The sequence below is a fragment of the Callospermophilus lateralis genome, chromosome 2 (assembly GCF_048772815.1).
Source record: "Callospermophilus lateralis isolate mCalLat2 chromosome 2, mCalLat2.hap1, whole genome shotgun sequence".
NCBI lineage: Eukaryota > Metazoa > Chordata > Mammalia > Rodentia > Sciuridae > Callospermophilus > Callospermophilus lateralis.
Window position 1 is genome coordinate 65,205,592 of NC_135306.1, and position 13,672 is coordinate 65,219,263.

General features: G+C 39.9%; 1 protein-coding gene across 5 annotated transcripts in view; it reads right to left on the reverse strand.

Moving 5' to 3' along the window:
- Window positions 1–13,672, reverse strand: part of Vldlr (very low density lipoprotein receptor) — a 35,704-nt gene that overhangs the window by 13,933 nt on the left and 8,099 nt on the right. For all 5 annotated transcript variants that reach the window (XM_076846016.2, XM_076846017.2, XM_076846018.1 and 2 more), the window contains 4 exons: window positions 8,162–8,281; window positions 3,542–3,664; window positions 2,113–2,235; window positions 52–423 (listed from right to left, as the gene is read on the reverse strand). In XM_076846016.2, the coding sequence (XP_076702131.1) occupies window positions 52–423; window positions 2,113–2,235; window positions 3,542–3,664; window positions 8,162–8,281 (738 nt within the window). The remainder of the gene's footprint in view (window positions 1–51; window positions 424–2,112; window positions 2,236–3,541; window positions 3,665–8,161; window positions 8,282–13,672) is intronic.

The following is a 13,672-nucleotide window of genomic DNA, read 5'->3' on the forward strand; positions in this document are numbered from 1 at the left end:
TGATATATGGAAGAAAAGTGACCATGCCCTGCAGATAAGAAAGCTACTTACGACAGTTGACCTCATCACTACCATCTTTGCAGTCAGGGTCCCCGTCACATCGCCATTTCTTGTGGATGCACTCGCCAGAGCCACATTGGATCTCGCTGGCCGGGCACTTAGTGTGTATAACAGGCTGGCGGCCACACTGCTCAAGGGACTCATCTGACTGGTCTGAACAGTCTGCATCATCATCACATACCCAGCTAATGGGGATGCAGGAGGAGGTGCTGCACTGGAACTCATGGGCACCGCAGGTGGGTGGGGCACAGTCCAGCTCATCGCTGCCATCATTACAGTCGTCCTGGCCATTGCACACAAAGTTCCTGGAGATGCAGCGACCACTGGAGCAAGTGAACTCATCTGGGCTACATGTTATGTTGCCTAATAAGAGAGAAGATGCCCCATTGAAAGCACTTCAGCATTGCTCTTTTGACAAGACTCTTATCCAAAAAAGCAACTATATTGATTTTTGATCATTAATTTTAGCTTCCAAGCTTAACTTAAAAGCTATAGCTGAGTTATATTAAGAATAAGTTCTTAAAGTTTGAAGAAACAGTCTCACCATGTTTAAAAAAAAAGTATTCAGGCATACTATGAATAAGTTAAGAACAGAAATAAAGGACCAAGAAAATAGTTGAAGACTAGAAATTATTTTTGACATGAGAACCACAATTGACTCTTAGTGGGACAGTGATCAAAAATTTAAACTGTTGTACGAGATTTCATTTTGGAAGGCAGAGATTAAATTACACCTAAATTAAATTACAATGCATGTCAGGCCAGGTTGCACAGCATGCATTGTGCAAATAGGTAACACAATACAGTAAGCATTAAGACATTATCACCAAAAAGAAGTAAGCCATATACCACTATACGTTGTTTCTTCTTTTTTTTTGGTCCTTTAAATGAGGATCAACAGTAATAAAGCTTAAACACTTTCAATTTTTAAAAGTCATTGCTATAGCTAGAAACACAATCTGGCAACAAGGTATGCTAATAATGATAAGCTAATCATATTAGCCAGTTTGTACTTTGACTTAAAATTCCTGCCAAACAGATAAAGGCCACAATTTGGTGGTGATTGGAATGGAGACCACGACTCTCTTGGGAAGCAATGTCTCAATTTGTGAGGGAAACATTTGGCAGCTCCAGGGCTTACCAGTGTATAAAGCTCTGAATTCTAGGATTGAACACTAAAACTCATTGGACTAGGTGCAGTGGTATTGACCTCAGGAGGTGACTTCTCCATGCAGGTCTGGCATTTCAACTGCTAGGGCCTGTGTACTCCCTGGTCTAGTACTGCATCGGTAGGCCACACTCATCAGACTCAGGAGCTGTAGGTCTTAGAGGCCATATAAAAAGGGCGGTAGGTTGAAAGAACACTCAAAGCAATGTTTGTTCAACCTAGAGATTTTCCCAGGGCCTCACCTGTAACATGTAGTATTTTATAGATTTTCCAAGAACTGAAACATGAAAGAATAGGAAAAAGAGATAGCTTTCAGAGATAGGAACTGTGACAGGAGATAAGGATTGGGTGGAATTTTCTTCAGGAATTTCCTAGCAACAATGTTAATTTATGCCTCTCTGCCACCTTAACTTTGGGAAAAAATGTAACAGAATCTAGCTTGGGGATAAAAAATGCTTGTATAATACTCAAGTAATTTTTTAAATTCCAATAAGCCAATCTAGTTAAGACCTATGAATGTGTTTTCTGGCCCTACTCACCTTACAGTTTTATTGAGCCAAAGTGAGGAAGGTCTATGAATTACTGTAACAGAGCCAAAAGCTCACACGATTGCTGCTTCCCTGAGCTACTGCTACATATAACTGCCCTGAAAGACTTACCTTCTTATTTCTATTTTCCTAAAAGAAATACCACACAATAGCTAGTTACCATGAGAATGGCCTTCAGAATTTTAGGGCAGTTATGAAGGACAAGGATTGAGCAGATAGTGAAGTCACTGAAAAGTGAGTCAATGTAAGTCTTCATGCTTAAGTTCACTTCCCTTGCCCACCCTTCTTTGAGGAAAGGGGTCTTTGGGATATGCCACTGCACACTGATCTTCTTACCACAGTTTTCTTCATCTTCTCCACTGTCACAATCATTTTCACCATCACATCTCCAGGACACTGGGATACACTGAGTAGAACGGGCGCCACAGCTGATTTCATTTATGCGGCATGTTCTCATATCTGTTGATGATATACAGTCTCAAAAGAGCCTCAGAACCCATCAGTGCAAAGCTGCTGCTCCTGCACTGCCTGGAAGTGTAACACCTGTACCTTGGTGGCCTGGCACACTGGGCAGATCCTTCGCCAGCTCTATTCCTTAGAAGCCGTGCCAACCAATGCCACCTGGCAGTGCACCTGAGAACCTTGACCATGTCACTCCTTCAAGGCTCCATGGTGTGCTCAGTTCTGGATTTTGTTTTACTTGGCATGGTTAGGTTGATTGGCTGGCCTGTTCCTAGGCCATATTTATCTCCTGGATATGAAGTGGGCATACAGATACTGTCACCTAACCCCGCTTCATCAAAGGCCAGATGGGCTGATACCTATGAAACCGTCCTTGGCCTAGGCTCCCTCATAAGCCTCCATCACGGTATCCATTGGATCTACATCTTGCAAAGTAGGAATAAGCCCTAATTCTTGACTTTACCAGGTTGTCCTTCACTAACATTTGAGGCTGAACCTTTGTATTAGCCTTAACTAATATCATAATTATTCCCTCGCTTCATGCCTAAAAAATTGCAAGTCTCAGCATAAGGTTTTTTTTTCCCTATCATATTCTGGACCTAAATTTTGTTCATGTTGATCCTTCTTTTTTCTGTGTCTGCAGATCTCTCCTGCCTTACATGAATTCTAAGACTTTCTTTACCTTGACATTCAAATGATCCCAATTATATGATCACAAACCATCATCCTCTATGGTCTTACACTTTCCCCTGAATATCAGCCTACAGACAAAGATGTACATTTGCATGTCTATGATGTTTCTTTAAGAACAAACTATAAGGTCCCTGCTTAGCAACTACAAGTGACAAGTTTGTTAAAAGTCATGAAATCACCCAATTGCTAGTCACCTTGCCCCTTCAGTAACAGCTTATCTTTCATAATATGAAAAGCTGTGCATCTAAAAGCTTGGCCCACAGGGAACCCTCACATCTTGACTTAGCTTCCAGGACCAGAGTACCATCTGCTCAGAGTCATTATTATCAAGCATTTGAAAATCTATGCACCTAGTCAAGGAGTTCTTAATCAAATCTGCTGGCTTCCGTCTTAAGTGTTCAAGAGTGAAGCTACCCAAGAGAATGTCAGTCTTGTTCTTTACAGGAGACTGATCAACTGTTAATAACTTCAATGACCTTTGAGTCAATTGACCTAAACTTTAAGGCAGGCAAAGGAAAATGAATACCAAGTAGTAGATTATGCAGTTTTTTAAAATTATGAAACACAAAACATCTTGGAAGAGTTTAAATCTGAAGCAAGTCACACTCACGGCACTGTTCTGGGCTTTCGTCAGAACCATCTTCACAGTCTGGATCCCCATCACACTGCCACCGGTTGGGAACACACTGGCCATTGTTGCACACAAAGTCAGACTCTGCACATGTCTTCTTCACTGCAAATTTCATTCCCAAGTTAAAGTCGAAGCCACTCTCCCAAGACCCCGGCCCTATCTTAGAGCCCAAATTACATTTTAATATATTTTCTTTTAAAGTAAATCTGAGTTGATGGATGCTCAGTTGCCAACATTCAGGACAACTTTGGAAGACAGATATATATATTTCAGATGAAGGTGTTCATTTGAGAAACTTGGATGATACCAAATTCAAGGAAAGGCAAACTTTGTTCACTGTCTTTCAGGCCAGAGACACCTTATAATGAACTTCTTGCCTGTTTGGAATGCTGAGATTAACTAATATTTGTATTCTCTTCATGAATTTCTTCCAAATCATTTGTGTACTGCCTAAGTATCTTGGTTCAAGCCCACTTTCTTTTGCTATAACGGGATACCTGACACTAGGTAGTTTGTAAAGGAAAGAAATATATTTTGGCTGGAAGGTGGCAGTCCAAGAACATGGCACCAGCATCTGCCCAGCTTCTGGTCAGGGCCTTGTGTGGTGCCATGACACAGTAGAAAAATGGAAGGACAAGTGGATGTATGTGGAAAAGGCAAAATACAAGGGGCGTCCTTGTTTGTAACAGTCTTCTCTCTCAGTAACTAACCCAGTCCAGGGAGAAAGGCTCTGTTTTCTCTTAATGACCTAAGTCATTTCTTAAATGTCCCACCACATCTCAGCACCATTACACTGGAAATAAAATTTCAGCATGAGTTTCAGAGGAGTTTCACACCACAAATAAGGACAAGAGTCCTTACCAGATACTAGATCTGCCAGGACCTTGACCCTGAGCTTCACAGGCTACACAACTGTGAGAAATACGTTTCTGTTGTCTATGCCACACAGCCTATGGTATATTTCTTATAGCTAAGACACTGGGCTAGGGGCATCTCTTCACAAATCATGGTTTTCGTGTGTGGATAGAAGGTGAAGCCCCAGTGTTGAATACTGTCACCCTTTTTGGTATATAGGGGACAAGGAATTCATCCAATAGAAAAGGGAGAAAATTTAAAGGGAACTATGACAAGAGCTATTTAAAATTCAAGGGAGAAGATATTTTCACCTTCCCAGTCAAAAGGTGGTGTCGCATCAACCTGCTAAAAGTCACTGAAGCTGCTAGAGCTAATTCCCATAGCTTACTGCTGGTGTCAAAATAGCCCAAGGCAAGGGGTCAGTCCTACTAATTCTTCCATGGGCAGGTCCTTCCTCTATGCTTAGGATTATAATTCAGTTCACTGTTCAAGGGGTCACAGTTAATTATGTCAGGAAAATAAGCATGAAAGACTACCCTAAGCAAACTAGGTAGCTTGGTCACCCAAACACAAATGAGCCACAAAGTATGAAACAGTCTTGATAAAGTAGCCAGACGGGATGCCCACAGCTTTTCTTTCTTAGGCTATATTCTTTCCTTGCCTAAGTTCCTATACTTTCTACTTGAGTTTCCTTTTTTTTGGGGGGGTGGGTTGGGGGAGGACTACCAGGAATGGAACCTAGAGGTGCTTAACCACTGAGTCACATCCCCAGCCCTTATTTATTTATTTATCTATTTTGAGATAGAGTCTCACTAAGTTGCTTAGGGCCTCATTAAATTGCTAAGGTTGGCTTTGAACTTGCGATTCTCCTGCCTCAGCCTCCTGAGCTGCTGGGATTACAGGTGTGTGCCACTACACCTGGCCTGAATTTCCATTTTAAAACATTCTTCTCTAATAAGTATACTATGCTTGTGAATTAACTAAAAGACCACAATTTGCCAAAAGTTGGAAAGGGACCACTTCAAGACAGGGGCTTAAGCAATGTAAAGGTCTCAGTATTTAGGGCTTACCCTTGGTCCACTCTAGTTAAGCCTAAGATAGTGTGAAGTGGGGCTATAGTGACTATAGTCAATTTCTAACACTCAAGATGGGTTGATGAATTATAGTAATCCAAAAAGGATTATTTATTTCCTTGAGTTAAGTAGCTATGGAAATAAGAAAGGCCATATTAGCTTAGATTCACACCTGTTTCTAAAATCACCTTCACAGAGAAGCCCCAGTGTTAACACATTCAGTGCTCTCTGAGGCCCACATTCTCTGCAGTTTGGGAAGAACCCAGAGTCAGCAGGGTTAACTGGTATAATTCAACCTATGATGTATTTCAGAATTTGCAAAAGAGGCAGTAGGGGAATGGCCATAAAGAGAGGACATGATTTCAAGAAGTAGAAAATATCATGACAATATGAAAGACTGGCTGTGGGACAAAGTGTCACACAAAGATAAATAGGGACCAAAAAATTGTTAGAGTTCATCTCTCTCCATCTGAGCAAACCCTGGCCAGAGATGTGGAATAAAGAAAAGATATTCGAAGCTGGGCATAGTGGCACATGCCTGTGACTCTAGTAACTTAGGAGGCTAAGGTTGGAGGATCCAAGTTTGAGGTCAGTCTCAGGCAGTAATAAGACCCTGTCTCAAAATAAAAAAATTAACAAAATGAACCTCAGAGACAGAATACCCCTGAGTTCATGCCTAAAAGTAACACTAATTTTAAAAAAGGAAAAGAAAAAAGAAGACATTTGAACTGGACCTTGAGATATGGATGGAAATGTCAATGTGCCACCAGGGAGGTGAACCAGCAGTTACATACTTAGGGTGTCTCAGTTACTGATTTACCAGCTCAGCCCAACACTTAAAAAAAAAATGAGTTACTGGGGCCAATAGAAGCACATAACTCATGGAATCTAAACTCAAGTTGACTAAATATGCTAGTTGTCATGCTTGAAAGAAAGAGCTCTGCTGAAATTGTAATCAAGTTCCCTATCAAAAGGTTAGACAGAAGAATCAGGAGGTGGCTTTGGAAATTTTAAGTAATTATGTAGCTTTTTCCTTACATCAGAAAACATTTTAGAATAAGCAATCAGAGCTTCCTGAACGAAGTTTCCACTTTCTTTCTCTTCTTTACATCTGGGAAACAGCAACAGATTCTGACCAATAATATTTTTAAGTTCTCCTACTTCAAATGATCTTGATTCACTGTACAGTTCATCTATCTTCTTCCTTGACCCAAATCCTCCTACTATGGCTAGTAGAGGATATTTTAGGAAAAAACAATAATTACCCTAAGATGGCCCAGGCTGGATTCTACTGAGTCAGATGATAAAAGAAGACTTCTACAACATGAAGAGAATAATTACTTTTTAAGAAAAAGCAATGGGTTTTGCCCAATATACAATTAGAATAGGGGAAGAATTGCTCCTTAGATCAAAAGAACAGTTGAAAAGAATGAGGTCTTTCTCATGAGATATTTGTTGAGAACTGTATTACCTAGGTAACCTAGAAATAGCATGGAACTTAATGTTTTGTGGAATAGATTAAAATCTTAGTGTTAAATGCAAATGATGGAAAAGTGTAGCACAAGAGAACTATTCTTGGTCATGAGACTGGAGATAATTTTTTTATCCAAGATTGCAGAGTGGACTTTCTATGCTTTCAAAAGAGCTGCTAATCTGCACACAGGCATGAAAACACCCATGATATTGCATCAGAAAGAGCAAGAATAAGACAATGTTTATAACATTTTAGTGATGTTGCATGAAGAAGAAGGCAAGAGCATTACAAGATGGCATTTGAAGACCCTTGCTTAGCTTATGTTTTTCTTCTGTGTTTCTGGAGTGCATAATGAACAACTGCATACAGTATCTCTTAAAAGGTAAATGACAATGGTAGTAACCAATATTTGCACACAAAACTGCTTCAAGATTTTTCCAACACAAAAGAAAGGGTTCAAAAAGGAAACTTCAGCCATGTACTTTAGGTACCTAAATGTGACCTTGGTATGTAGCTCTCAGATGTTCTGTTTGACGTGAAGTCATGTAGACTGCACACACAAGCATTTTTCGCAATGATCTTTTGATACTGATCAATGGTATGATGTTATATCCCCATTCTCTTGGGGAGAGAATGTCTTCCGCCCTGCTTAATGCTTTATAATCAGCAACTATTGTGGGAACAGGATTAGAAATGAATCCTTATCTGATCTTTTGTCTTTGCTGGCTTGTAGTTTCTATGCCCAGGGTTAATTACCACGCTAAAACTTTGGTGGATTTTGTAGTGTCCGTGACTTGCTTTCTTTTCTGGGATCAGAGCCGTTTGAGAATTTTTAAAAAGTTACTTCTAAGCAACCTCTGTTTGCCTCTATTTCTGGTCCTCCCTTCCCTTTCCTCAGCTTCCTATACTCCATATGCCAGATCTAAGATAAACCGGGTCCTGTCATCTGAAAGGAACTCCACTTTATCTTCAACATTCCATACTCAAGTTGATAACCCCATGTCAAACACTCAATTATGTTCCTGTGGACCAGGAAGTACAGATTCTTTGGACTTGGGTTCAAAGCAATTCTTTTGTGTGGATTTTATTTGCAGAATCTCAACACATTTGTAGAAACTAAGATACCATCATCGCATTTCAGTAACATGCACGAGTCCAAGTGAGGTGACAAATGAGGTGACTGAGCTCTTCACTTACCACAGTTCTTTTCATCACTGCCGTCGACACAGTCTTCATCTCCATCACATTTCCACAGCAGGGTTATACAGCGGCCATTGGTGCACTGGAATTGGGAGGGTTCACATTTGGCTTTTCTGCCTAGAATAAGGAAGAAACATTTAGCAAAGCCAGGGTAGAAAGTTAGAAATACAAGTTACCTAAAATCTAGGAATGGGGACCCTAGCGGGACAGCTGCAGACTCAGGGGCCAGCACGGGATGGGCCTTAAAGACAGTGACTGACAATAACTGAATTCTCAGTTGGGCACAGGCTAATATCAATCGCTAGATTCCTAACCTTTCTTGCAGGGATATTAAGCTCTGGCTCATGGAATGCCAATAGAAATGGAAGAAATGGAATCAAGTGCTGCATGATGTTTTGGTCAAAATGGAACGCAGATTAGGACAGTGGTCTCAAAAAACTAAACTGAAGTTAAAGAATTCCTATTGCCAGAGAATACATAGTTGAAAAAGAAGGGGAAAAAAACTAGAAGAAAAAGAACCCCTAAGAAAATTCACAGTGAAGGGCTTAGCAGAACCTCTTGCAGACTTAAACAAGCTTCTTAAAAAGTTTGAAAATACCTAGAGGTTTTCATTAATAAAGCACAATGCTCTGGCGCATTATCTGCTTATAGGCAAATCCATAGTGCAAAAAGGACACAAACCAAGCACACCACCATGGACATGTTTAGGAAAAGAGTGACACCACCTCCAGAGGAGCCCCAGGCAGGCCCTTCAGAAGGGATTTCAGAAAAAGGCTCAGAGGAGGTGACAGCTTCATGCATGTTATTGCCCCTGAAGATTTTCCTGTGGGACAAAGTGTGGAGGTAGAAGACAGGGATACTGATGCTCCTGACCCTGTGTAGCCTTAGGCTGATGTGTGTATTTGTATCTTAGTATTTAACAAAAAAGTTTAAAAAGTAAAAATTACAAAAGTTTTTGTACATAGAAAAAAATTTATAGAATAAGAATATAAGGAGAATAGTTTTTTACAGTGTGTTTGTGTTCTAAGTATTATTACAAAATAGTAAAAAAGTCTAAAAAGAGTTTAAAGGTTTATAAAGCCAAAAAATTTCAGTAAAGCTTAGAGATACAGCATGGTGATGGGGAACCTGTTATATAGTGTGCAGTCCCTGCGATTCATCCCCAGCATCAAAACCCAAATAACAACAAACAGTTGCAACAAATTATGAATAATTTATTATTGAAGAAAGAAAAATCTTTTCTTTTCTTTTTTTTTGGAAATTAATGTAGCCTAAGTGCATGGTGTTTACAAAGTCAGCACAGTAATGTCCTGGGCCTTCTCTTCCCTCACCACTCACTCACTGACTCATCTAGAGCAACTTCTAGTCTTGTAAGATCCATTCATAATAAATGCCCTACACAGGTGCACAAATTTTTATCTTTTATACCATATTTATTTTACTATACCTTTTGTTTTTAGATATACAAACATTTACTATCATGTTACAGTTGCCTACAGTATTCAGTACAGTTCCCTCCTGTACATATTTATAGCCCAAGAACAGCAGGCTACACTGTATTGTTGAGATGTATAGCAGGCCACAACATCTAGGTTTGTGTAAGTAACTACTCTGATGTCAGCACAGTGATGAAACGGCCTAACATCACAGTTCTCAGATTGTACCTCCATTATTAAGTGATGTATGGCTGTATCCTTAAAAAATTAGGGAATCATTTTCCTTCCCTTTATTCCAGCTTGATTCCTAAAAATTGGACACGGTGGCTGGAACAGTGATTTGGGGCCAAAGGAACCAGATGAAGATAAAAGGAATCTAGTTTGCCAATAGTCCACAAAGGGCACGCATCCCCCTCTGGACTCATTCTCTCATCTGTTTAAACCATTTGTGTGGCTACAATCACGCAGCCAAATCCTAACCCTTTAATGGCATTTCTTGTCCACATCTATAATATTATTCATAAATGATGTTCCTATCACAAAGTAAAGCAGATTTAGAAAGGGATCAGCAAGAAGAGGGTAGAAAAAGAGGTTTAAGATATGGTTCCTCATCTTAGAAATTGAGGCCTAATTGGAAAAACACATTTATGAATCAGCTCTTAGACAAAAGAAATAAAGAAGTATAGTTAAGAGGCAAACGGAAATGGTTTCTAATTTAGTGATGATTGAAAAGGAAAGGAAAGGAAAGTTAAGCCACAGACCAGCATTCGGTATCTCTGAGCCCATTTTCCTTGGCTTAATATTTGGCTATTTAACTCATTGTAGTATGAACTAAGACTTGAAGGAGGACACTCAATTTTTTGCCTGGTACAGGAGACAGGGGTCTCCTATCATTGACAGCTTGTCCTTCTGGAGGACACAATTGCTTTGAAATAAAAGGCACAGACCTGATTCTTAATGCCAACCTGCACAAAAATTTGGGAAAGCCAGAGGACTTACGTAGTGCGTGTAGATTACTGGGAGAATGGGGTTGGGGGCTGGGGGAGACTCAAGCAGAAAGCCTTCCGATTTCCTGCCACTCTCAGCATCTGCAGCTGGGACGTGCTGGCATAAGAACAGATACTATAGAGACAAGCACAGACTGGAACGCTTGTGTTATGTGCACAATACTCTAGTTGGTCTCCCTAGTATCAACCACCCCCTGCTGCTAGGCAGAATTCTATGCTTTCTGGCTAATTCTCAGGGAGATTAAAATTTGGTTCCAGTGAAGATTACCATATGGTTGTGGTTACCTTCAGGTACTAAATACATTGCTTTTAAAACTCTATCTACTATTCTACTCCCAAGAGTCCAGTCAAGCTAGGATCTGGCTGCAAAGCAATATGTTTTAATGGCATTTCCTATCAGCATTTCATAATATTTATTCATTCTATAAATATTTTAATTGAATATAAGATTCTAGGGAGTTATAATGGGAAATAAGAGGAGACAGAGATAGTTATTTAGAAGTACCACCTGTTTTTTTTCTACCACTAAGCCAGTGTGAGGTACCTAGCTGCCTCCTCCTCTTATCCCCATTAACCATGTATGCTTAGAATATTCTTAATGTGTGGATTCATGTTCCAGGGGCCACTTGCAATAGTTCAGTGTCCTTAGGACCTGCGAAGACTGTGGGAGTAGTAAGAGTCTACTTTGAGTACTTTATTTGAAAAAGTAGTAAAATAACAATTTGTAGGCAGAGAACATAGAGAACTGCTGTTAGAATACAGTGAAGATTGAAAGGCTTTGAATTTTTTAAGTGTTTTAGTTTACCAAAGGTCAAGTCAAAATGAGACAAAAGCACTGACATTGACATAGTCAGAATGATAAACATATAATCAGGCTTGGATAAAGCTTAACAGTAGATGTCAAAAGATGATTTTCCACTGTCAAATGATGTACCACTTCCAGGTCCCAAGTGAGGTACTTGGAAGATAACCTTCTTAAAAATTAGTTTTTAAGCTACAGATCTTGCAGGTGCTCAAGATGACATCAGATTAAATACCAGCATACAATATTCTATTACCTTGAAATGGTGAATTTAGTTGTAATACTCTGAATTTAGTTGTAATACATAAACTACCAAGTGTAATAAGTTATATTAGAATCCCAGCAATTCTGCCTCAGGAACGTATATTAAGCAAGCTCATAACAGACATAGGATTTTCTTAGTGTTCATTCCAATATCAATTTCTGCCTTTCTTATCCCACCTGTCCACTGCATCCAACTGCTGTCTGCCTGTCATAAAGCTGCATTTCACCATCACACAAACATGACATTCCATTTGGAAGGAGGGACAACTGGAATTAGGAGTTCAATGTACTACCAATGCATCCCTGCTTGTCTAAAAGAGGGGAGAGATGAGAGTGGGAGCAGGCAGGGTAGCTGGCTTTATAAAGGATGCTTTAAAGAGGGCAAAAAAAGGGGCTAGGGCTGGGGCTGGGGCTGGGGCTCAGTGGTAGAGCCTTCACCTAGCATGTGTGAGGCCCTGTTCAATCCTAGAACCACATAAAAATAAATAAATAAAATAAAGGTATTGTTCCCAACTACAACTAAAAAATAAATATATTTTTTTTTTTTTAAAAGAGGGCAAATAAAGACCTTACGCTTCATGGACATCCCTATCTGTTTCCTACCTTTCTAAGCAATTTGTTTTGAGAGACTTTCATAGGCAGAAAGCTCCCTCCAGTTCCATTTAATTCCCTACTTCATGAAGAGCAGGAAGAACTCAAATGCTATATTGAATACTAAGATCTCAGCCACTTGATGAGAATACTGTGGGTCTTCCCTCCAAGTTCCCCAAAGAGTCTACCTTTCCATCTTCAGTGTTCAACTGGGACTGCTACTGCACAAAGAGGTCCAGGAGAATTTAAAGCACCAAATGAGTTAAGAAGCTTTTGGTTTCCAAAGCTCTAGGATTACAGGATTGTAGACCTGTAGTCTGTTTCCATCCATGACAGTTAAATCTCAAGTTCAGTATTATATTTTCATAAAGGGAACAGGCTGAACTTGAAATCATCAACACCCAAGGTTCTTTTTAATTCTCAGGTTAAGCTAAAGCCTAATGATACCTAAGAGAATTACCTTGGAAGTCAAAGCACTAGGTATTCTACAGTCCAGGATCTTTCTGCTCAGAAAGATGAAAAGTTGGAGTAAAATAAAATTCTCAGTGGGTTCCTTATAGTCAAGTGTTTCACAGAAATTGCCTTAGGGCTTCAGGGGTATTGAAGCGAGGAGGAAAGCCTTGGAGGAGGAATCCCCAGTTGTTTCACCCAGGAAGATTTTCTTTTCAATACTAGAGTTTTGAGAGATAATATGAAAAGGGTCCTCTTTAAGAAATCACACTGTCTAGGTTTCCTTCTAGCTCTAATACTTAGTAGAATGAATATTGTGTCCCATTTGGTGAGAGGCCTTTGAGTCATTTGTATCTACTCACTGATGTGTCTATTTAAATTAGCAGTGAGTGAATTCCCCAAGAATCACTTGCTTTCACTGTCACTCATATCTATGGAATCAGACTACACAAACTTCCTTCAAGGCAACGGTGCCCCATGAGACTTGCTACCTAAACAGTTTAAAGCTGCCCAGACATGATGGTAACTCACTTGGCACCAAGATTCAGGATTTTTAATACACATGGAAGTCAGCCTGATGTTGTCTAATTGTTCCTACAATTAAGCTTCAGTTAAAAACTACACAGACCTTACAGTAAAAACCAAGCTTCTAAGATAGGATACAACTTTCCTATAGGACTCTCAGTGGGCGTCTTGGCAGAAGTGCTCCAACATGAATGCCTAGAATCTAGAGACGTCTCCGAGTTTCAGGCTCAGCATGCACTTGAACCTGCACAGAGGGGCTCATGTGGCCACACTGTGGGGCTATCCAGCTCAGAATTCATTTCTTTCATGACCTTCCTCATTGCTCAAGCATAAAGGTGTTATCATCTGCTGGAATTTCTTCAGTCCATTTGTTTTGGCACTTCTGGGGCCACCAAGGGCATTTATTTTTAGTCTAGTTCACTTCTCCTTTAAT